The 9564-nt window shown below is 36.3% G+C and overlaps 1 protein-coding gene across 1 annotated transcript in view; it reads left to right on the top strand.

The window, feature by feature from the left end:
* The window catches only part of ADAMTS3 (ADAM metallopeptidase with thrombospondin type 1 motif 3), a 229759-nt gene extending 221918 nt beyond the window's left edge, over nucleotides 1-7841 (top strand). The window contains exons 21-23 of the mRNA XM_006917296.3: nucleotides 1-105; nucleotides 1803-1920; nucleotides 5181-7841. The exon at nucleotides 1-105 is cut by the window's left edge and continues 43 nt beyond it. Of these exons, the coding sequence (XP_006917358.1) occupies nucleotides 1-105; nucleotides 1803-1920; nucleotides 5181-5740 (783 nt within the window). The 3' untranslated portion in view covers nucleotides 5741-7841. The remainder of the gene's footprint in view (nucleotides 106-1802; nucleotides 1921-5180) is intronic.
* The last annotated feature ends 1723 nt before the right edge of the window (nucleotides 7842-9564 follow it).

Raw genomic sequence — 9564 nt, 5'->3', positions numbered from 1 at the left:
CGCTCTGTGCACAGCAAGTACTGTGTGGGTGACCGTCCCGAGAGCCGCCGGCCTTGTAATAGAGTGCCCTGCCCAGCTCAGTGGAAAACGGGGCCCTGGAATGAGGTGGGTGTGTGAGTTCTGTGCGCATGTGTGTGTAAGCATATGAAGCATATTTTAATTTGACTTAAATATCAAGTAGGCTTTGCGTGAATGGAGAAATGCACATATTTTGTAATCACTAATATTTTTAAAGTGTTTGCATTTATGACATCGGTAGGGGCAAACCATGTTTTGGTGTTCTGTGACATAGAGGAGTCTAAAGGTGACTGATCCTCTGTTTAATATCTTTGTTGACTTTACCATTCCTACAGGATAAATTCCAAACCCCTGACACAGAATGCTAGGCCCTGCCGCATTTGACCGTGATAATAATTCTTTTTTTTTATCGAAGTGTAATAGACATATTAGTTTCAGGTATACAGTATGATGTTTCAATATTTGTATATATTGCAAAATGATCACAAGAAGTCCCACACTGATATTTCTTATTTCTTCTTAATTCTAAGTTCTTGATCCAGTTTGAGTAAACGTTTTGCTGTTCAGAAAAGACCATGCTGGTTCGAGCCTCTTACGTCTCAGTGGGCTGCCCTTCCCCCTTCTCCTGTCTAACCGACTCCCTCTCATTGATCAAGGCTCATCTCCAAAATACCACCTTCTAGGGGGTGCCTTTCCCATAGTTCTTCCTCTGCTTCTCAAAGGCAAAGAGGCTTACTACTGCTCCACTCACTTCTCAAAAACCATATACTTTGCTTCCCCAGTACCCAACTGGTGCCTGTGTTAATGATGTTTGTTTGGTGACTGGCTGACTCATGTTAGGGTACCTGAATTAACCCCATGTCTTTGGTATTTCAAAAGATTTATAATGGGGAATCATAGGGTCGCAGAAGAAGAGTTTATAGAAGGAAAGGGCATCAAAAAGCAGAGAATGAAGGAGGAAGTGGAGAGCAGGCCCAAGAAGGAAGGACAGGCAAGTGGAAGTCACCTGCACAGACCATAAGTATAACTCAGACCATAAGTATAACTCATGTTCTGTTCCCCTCAGTCCAAGAACAGGGTCCCCTCCTCTGTAGCTCCAGTTTAGATCAATAGAATAGATATTTCTGTACTCAGTTGTAGAGCAGTCAGCCCCTTTAAAGAATTTGTGGGTTTAGTGTAATAATAATTCCAAGGAGGTTGAATTAACCAATGTAGAATGTCAGTAAATTCTGCATCTTTAAGGAAGGTGCAAGGATGGAAAAGCCAATACCATGATCAATATTTGTATATATTGCAAAATGATCACAAGAAGTCCCACACTGATATTTCTTATTTCTTCTTAATTCTAAGTTCTTGATCCAGTTTGAGTAAACGAGGCTCGAACCAGCATGGTCTTTTCTGAACAGCTCCCTGAAAACAGGCACCAGTCCTGTTTCTCAGAACTATGTAGGTATTAACATTATAATATTAATGGCTTCTTTCATATCAAATGTTTACTACATGCCAGGCATAATTTTAACATAAATCATCTCCTTTGCCTTCATTAAGTTCTATAACAACCCTATGAGGGAAGTATCCCAGCTTTCAGGGGGGAAAGCAATGTGCCTAGGCTGGTAAATGATGGAGCCAGGGAATACAACTAAGATTATCTGTCTCCAAATCACTGATAATACCACAACCATAGTGAAAGAACTGCAGAGCTGTGTGCATGTGTGTGCATGGGAAAAGGAAGAAAGGGGTCTTGGTGCAATAAACGTCTGTAACGGCAGCCTTTGTTTCTGTAGTGTTCCGTAACCTGCGGCGAAGGGACGGAGGTGAGGCAGGTCCTTTGCAGGGCTGGAGACCACTGTGTCGGGGAAAAGCCTGAGTCCGTCAGAGCTTGTCAGCTGCCTCCCTGTAATGGTAGGTGTGATGCTACTTGGTTTCACTGCTCTGACAATGTTTTTTAAGCCTCAAGAAGCAGAATTTCCTTTCAGGATAAGTTCTGGAATTTCTCGTTGCTTATCGAAAATACCCCCGCCCCCGCAAAAAAAAAAAAAACAGCCTTAAAAAATTAGCCTAATACAATTCTTAAGAATGGTGTGTGAGACCATGTGCCACCCCAGTGGATTATCCTAACCTCTGCAGCCTCTCCCATGGTTTCTGTTAGGCAGCAGTGCTGGGATGAGGGCCCTGTCATGTCTATGTAGTTTCCATCAATTTGTGTTTCTAGAAAAGCTACTTATTTTCTCTGATTTTCTTTATAACCTCTCATCATTGTAAAAGCATAATATTGCAGAAGGTTTTCAAATGTACTACAATTATTCAATTTAGACATGTGGGTGATAAATACTATATAAAAACCCATTTCTAGTATCTGTTCTTCCCTCTGTGTGCACTCCCCCATGGTGATTTCTGAATAGATGCCTTGCATGTATGCAAAAACTTGCCTATCCTACTACTCTCTCACTGTATTGTAAAAGCAGAGTTGATTTTATTTAAAAACAGACAACAGTTTGCTATTGTATAACAAAATATATATTTCAGTTTCCATCTCCCTCCTTTTCTGTGCTCGCTCTATTTATATCTGTCCCTGTCCCCTCTGCCTCATTTTCTATTGCCATTTTTCATTCCTTTGTCACTGTCTGGTCTTGCTCAACACATGCCGTTTCTTCTCTTCCCTTTCCCCATCTCTTCCTGGCTTCCCTTTTCCTCTTCCTTCCTTTCTGCACCACAAGCGTCTCACAATTCTCTCCATTCTGTCCTCTACCCCCACCACAAGCTTCCGCTTAGGTAAAATTCTAAGTCTGTGCCTAATGACAACTGTGAACACTGCTCTGCCACGCTAGTGAGCCTTGAGACTAAAGAAGTCGCCTTTTTGTTGGCCTATAATACCATAAATAAGTCATTGAATATTGACATCTATATAGTATTTTTTTTTTTCAAGAAAATTGGCAAAGTGCTATTTTATCAAATGTCTTGAGGAAATTTCAGGCCTCAAGTCTTAATTATTTATTTCATTATAAATTTTCATTTGAAATGGTTGCTGGCCTGAACAAGTATGACCATGCGGGGGAGACAAAGGACTCGTATATTTAATCAGTTTTCTCTGGAAAGTATATTTGAAAGTTCAAAACACGAGTCGAAGCCAAAAGAACAAACTTTACTCAGAAGCTATAAAGTTTATTTACCCTAATATTTTATTCTTATGAAGGCATTACCACTAGGAGTCTAACCACTTTGTAAGCTTTATTGATCTTAATTAATAGCCGATAGAGTTACCTATATATTTCCGCGAATGTGACTAATTGTCATAAAAATTTGCTTGATTTTCTTCCTTTAGTTAAAAGAAAATGTCTTATTGTAAAACAGAGGTGCTAATGAGAGGATATCACTATGTTAGTGATTCTACCTCCTTTTCGCTGCTCTCTCACTCTGAAATGTAGACCCAAAAGCCATTCTAAGGGTTCGAAAAGGCCATTTTTTCTACCATCTATAAATCACGTAAGCAATATACTTTCCAATAAGTCTCAAGCTGCAGTTAAGAGTCAAAAGCCTTTTGAGGCCATGTGTAAATTTCTTTTCCTGAACTTTATGTTATTATTTGGGCATGGACTGAGAAGGCTAAAAATAAATTTCTTAATTTTAATGATTTTCTGTCATGTGAATCCTTTTCTATCACCATTTTAATTATACTATTTATTGTTGTTGTTAAGCCCTTCCCATCTACTCCAAGGCAAATTATCATAAAATGAATATATTCCTTTGCTCTTATTTGTTTCTTCTGAGAACCTCTCTCCTTTTTCTTTATACAGAAGCATATTCTGGCCATAATTAGACCTAGGCATGAATGTCAAGCTGCTCACAGAGACAGGAGACTCTCACGTGGCCCTAACTCAGAACAGAGAGCTTTGAACTGGGCCAGAGCTTTCAATGCATAAGACATTAATTTCCTTATTTTAAGATATAGGCCTAGAAAAAGTCATTTAGATATGACGAGAATAGATATTTGAAGTGAAACCATTAATGTGATTTTCAGGCATTCAGAACATAACTAGATTACCTTAGCTAATAGGAAATTTCAAACACATCATACTATATAATAATAGATCTGTAAACAGACATTCGGCAGATCAAGTTATTCCACAATCTGGAAAGTAGGCATGGTATTATAACTCTGAGGGGTAATTTTATAATTTCTAATAGGTACTAAGTAAAGGTGGTAGTTTTAGCTCTCTATTGGCCTTGCCAACTGACCTTTCTTTTTTCAATTTCTTTGACAAGTTATATGGCAGGTTCCTTACCTAGCAATTTAGTATTATCCAATAACACATTATAATTTAAAGTGATTACAGTATATAAATGCCACAATTTATAATTCTTTGCATTTATTAATTGGACAGGAGAATCAGTATTTCTGTGCTGCACTATGTGCATGAAATCCATATAGGATATGCCCTGGAATGACTGAAAATAAGTACAAACATTTTCATGAGCTCTATATTTGAATTTTTTTTAAACTCTAATTCTTATAATCTGTATACAATAAGATTTTTAAATAATAAAAATAGTATACATACGTGTATCAGATGTTTCATGGATGTTACTTTAGTACTCTTTAAACATCTTTAAACAATGAAATTAAAGAACCATGATTTATTCATAAGAAAGTTGGCACACTTTACCCAAATTTGCACTTTGAAATAACCTGAGGATATTCATTAGTAAACATGAAACTATTGTATTCACTCTGGAGAATATTTTTCTAATCAAGATCTTGATTTTCCTTTTAGTAATATATTTTTAATTTGTTCCAACAGGTCTTTAGTATTTTGAGTTGAAATTTAATATAGAGGCTACTATATTAGAAAGACTTAAATGTCGTAAAAAAACAGATGCCCCTTGATTTCCTAAAAATATATGTGGTAGAATAAATCCTATTTTCTCATTCAAAAATCAGATATATGTTCTTAGTAGGAAGAAAAATTTACCCACAATCTGAAGTCTCCTGGTGGAGATATTCAAATGGGGGTCAGTCCAAATGCTTTGCACATAAAGAACTACTGATATTTTTAACGTAAAGGCTCGTGTGGACAACTCCCATCAATTAAATCATTTTATATTCATAAACAATTTTTCCTCTTTATATTTTATGTTTAGATGTTTTGTTTTAATTTTCACAGAAGAGCCGTGTTTGGGAGATAAATCCATATTCTGCCAAATGGAGGTGCTGGCACGATACTGCTCCATACCAGGTTATAACAAGTTATGTTGCGAGTCGTGTAGTAAGCGCAGTAGCACCCTGCCGCCATCGTACCTTCCAGAAGCTGCTGAAACTCATGATGATGCTATCTTTAACCCTAGTGACCTCCCTGGATCTCTAGTAATGCCTACATCTTTGGTTACTTACTATTCAGAGATACCCTCTGAGAGGAAGAAATCTTTAAGTAGGATCTCTTCCATGGGAGGTCCAAATGCATATGCTGCTTTCAGGCCAAACAGTAAACCTGATGGTGCTAACTTACCCCAGAGGAGCGCTCAGCAAACAGGAACTAAGACTGTGAGACTGGTCTCCCCTGCCACCAAGAGTGGCCACCTCAATTCATCTTCACAAATGGCTGCTGCCCCCTTCCTGGCAGTCAGTGATTCAATAGGTGCTTCTTCTCAGGCAAGAACCTCAAAGAAAGATGAAAAGATTATTGACAAGAGACATCCGATAAGGTCATCCACCTTGGAAAGATGAGAAAGTAAATCTAAAAAGCTAGAAATCAGAGGAAGACCTGGACAAGCTCCCTCTCCCCGTGGTGCATACAGCTTGTTTAAAGTGGAAATCTTCATAGATTGTCAACTCATTATACCTGTAAGTGGAAGAACAAAAAGTGCTGGTTCACTTTCTAGTTGCTTTCATCCTTTTTTTTTGTTCTGCATTGACTCATTTACCAGAATTCATCGGAAGAAAGCACCAAAGATTATTAACAGAAGGAAAGTAATTGCTAAGTGTATTGGTCACTCTCTAAATAGAAAAGGGACTGGAACCAATTGTGCATATCAGCTGATTTTTTGTTTTAAAAAAGTTATAGTAAAAATTGAAAAGAGGTGCCAACTGTTTACACCTTAACAAAATATTTTGGAAATGGAGCAAAGAATTCGTAGACTTGTATTTCTATTTATCTATATTAGAAATATTGTATGAGCAAATTTGCAGCTGTTGTGTAAATACTGTATATTGCAGAAATCAGTATTATTTTAAGAGATGTGTTCTCAAACGATTGTTTACTATATTACATTTCTGGATGTTCCAGGTGCCTGTCATTGAGTATTGCCTTATTTGACACTCTATGGGTGGATTTTCAAAGCAGAACATTATAAAGAAGAAGTTAGAATTGCAGCTACTGACAATACAAAGGGTTTTGTTTAATCAACAAAGTGATACCTAAATAACAGAAAAAAAGATACACGGATTTCAGCTTACCTATTACCGTCTATCCTTTCATAAAAAGGAATAAGATTTGTGTCTTACTATATTTGTGGTCACAGGGAACAGAGACCAGTAAAATACTGAAACACTCTTAACCTGGCCCTCAGTAGGCACCCCTCAAGTGTCCTCTTTTCTTGTTATTGCCCCACTGTTGACACATACAAAAAAGTATATTCAAGATACTGTAATAGCAAAGGAAAAATGTCTTAAGATAATTTGTATGTTGGTAGCTGAGAAAAACATTGAACTAGAATTAACTCTCAAGTATAGTAGGGCTTTGGAAGCAAGTTCAAGAAAGCATTTGTCAATGGTTGCAATATTTATTTTCTGCATGGTTCATATCCAAATGTTCACAACCACAATGCATCTGACTGCAATAATGTGCTAATAATTTATGTCAGTGGTCACCTTATTTTCACAGTGAAACCAGAAATGCTCTCTCCAGGGAGTAGATGTAAAGTACTTGTATATAGAATTCAGAACTGAAGATATTTATTAAAAGTTGATTTTTTTTTTCTTGATAGTATTTTTATGTACTAAATATTTACACTATATCAATGACTATTTTGGTAAACTAGAGAGACATAATTAGAGATGCATGCTTTGTTCTGTACCTAGAGAAATTTAAGCAAACTACATCACATCAAAGATCTAAATTTGAACAAATTGAATGTGATGCAAACCATTTGCATTTTTAAAGTGATTGATACAAAGTTGATAATTTGATTCCATTCAATGAAACAAAATATCATGGACTCAGCTAGCTTTTTATGAAATAGTGAATTAGGAACTTTTAAGTATGTGAAAGAGATACATACTTCATGAATTATACTTCAAAGAAAAAAGAAAAGGGTTAGCATGTTTTTGAGTTCAGTTCCTGAACTATTTAAAAATGTATTATGCAAACAAAAATCTAGATATGTTACGCTCAAAGCACAGAATGTGCAAGGACTTTTGTATTTTAACCATGGTAAACTAACAGCTTCACCTATTGACTGTATACCTCCAAGGAAATCGCTGCTACTTTGTGCAAGACTTTTGAAAGTCAAATGAATTAGGTGAATTCCAGATCATTTAAAAAAAAAATCCCTAAGCTTCGAGTAGAAGTCTTTTGTCCCCCCAAATTTTCCCAGAATGAATTCTCTCTAGTTTGCTTGAGAATATGGAGAAATATGGTCCACAGTAGAATATGGGGAAAGATGGTCACACACATACACCTCCCATAAAGATGTACATATTCGTTATACTTCTGATCTTCATGCTTCCTTTTCTACTAAGCTAAAACTTCCTTTTTATCAACGTGTACACTACTGATGCTGTTTGTTGTATTGAGAGCACATAGTAATAAAAATGTTAACAAAATATAGATCTGGCTCTATCTAGATTTTATCATTAGATTCATCACTGAGTTATGAAAATGTGTTCTTTTCTCCTATGAGATGAAATAGCATCAAATTCATTTGCTATTGGACTTGCTCTAAATAGGCTCGAATAAAGTGACAGTGTCTCCTATTCTTACATCAGGGTGTATCATAATATTTTTAAAAATAAAATTTAAAAATCCAAATACGAGGTTATGGGGTGTGACTTTTTGCTTAAGTTCATTCCACAGAACTATGAAGAGGCAGAGAGAAGATGGCGATCCTGCTGGTACATATGAGAAAGAAAAGGGGGTGCTTTTTAAAGAAAAGCTGCTCACCAACTGATTCCTGATTACCTGAGAATTGGTAGGAACGCATCACTCATGACTCAGGAGTATGGGAAGGAACAGGACGTCATAGTGGAGGGCCTTTCTATATGTAACAGGGAGACCCTATTGTGCTATGGTTTAAACTGCAAAGGCATGCCACCTCAGGCTTGAAATCCCCTGCAACTTCATATCTGAATGATCTTGGGTAACCTGACTAGAATACAGTTTTCTCATCTGTAAAATGGGAGACAGAATTGGCAAACATCATTACGTGATAGCTGTGAGACGTGAAACAAGCTGTTAGCACATAGTAACTCACAATAAATAGCATCATTGACTTTGTATCGTCTCCAGCTTCCTCCTTGTCATCCTCATTATGTAGCCAAGCCACAGCTTTCCTCTTGGGTCCACAGCCATTTTGAATCATGGTCACTGTGTCTCTTTGATGGTGGTAAAGAATGTAGTTTCAAGAATCTAAAGACAAAAAATTTAGCTTTAAAAATTGATAGGAAGGACAATCTCATTAAAAATAATCTCATTAACTTTGAAGAATTATAGCTATTATGCCCACTGTCCCTCTGCAAACAATAAATAGCCAAACTAAGAGATTAATTATGTATTTCAGCAAAGATGGTCAGAGGTGCAATAATGCCCTAAAATTATTAGCAAAAAATATATATATTTTTCATAAATTTACATTAATACACTTTGCAGAAATACTGACAAGTCATTCCTCTGTATATAATATTTTCTTCATGAAAAGACTTTAAAAGATATTGTAAAAAATCAATTGAAAAAATGATGAAAACATAAGTAAGGCAAAAAAGACACCACTTGTTTAAAAAGTACTAAATTTAAAAAAAAATTTAAAAATGGTTAAACTAATTAAAAGGAGGAAAAAAATATAAAAACCATCCTAGGATACACAAGCATTAGAACACATCAACTAAGATTAGAAAGCAGTCACTTTGAGCCCAGATACTTTTGAATAATTCACTTAGAGCTAGAGATAAAATTTAAAAATTAACTAAAATACTGTCTACCAAGTAAAACAATCTACTAAAATGAACTTGTTATCAAAAACATAAAATCTAATACAAGACAAGGTGCTATAAATGTACCTAGGAATCAGAATCACCCCCTCATTTCCCCCTTCTTGATACATGGCAGGTGCATAGAAAGTTGCTCATCCACTTTGTAGCAGCACTAATGTTACTACATCGACACTGTTGTTTGGAGAGGCTGCTCTTTTTCAGCCAATTCATAGTTTCAAATAAATTATTGATTTGACCAATTAGCTTCCAATCATTTGATTAATTCAGCTGGGTCTAAGTAGTGTATGTGTGTACACACACACACACACACACACACACACACACACACACACACACACATTTAC

This window comes from Pteropus alecto, unplaced genomic scaffold, assembly GCF_000325575.1.
Source record: "Pteropus alecto unplaced genomic scaffold, ASM32557v1 scaffold237, whole genome shotgun sequence".
Taxonomy (NCBI): domain Eukaryota; kingdom Metazoa; phylum Chordata; class Mammalia; order Chiroptera; family Pteropodidae; genus Pteropus; species Pteropus alecto.
The sequence above is the reverse complement of the archived record's forward strand: the minus strand, read 5'-3'. Positions and strand labels throughout refer to the sequence as shown.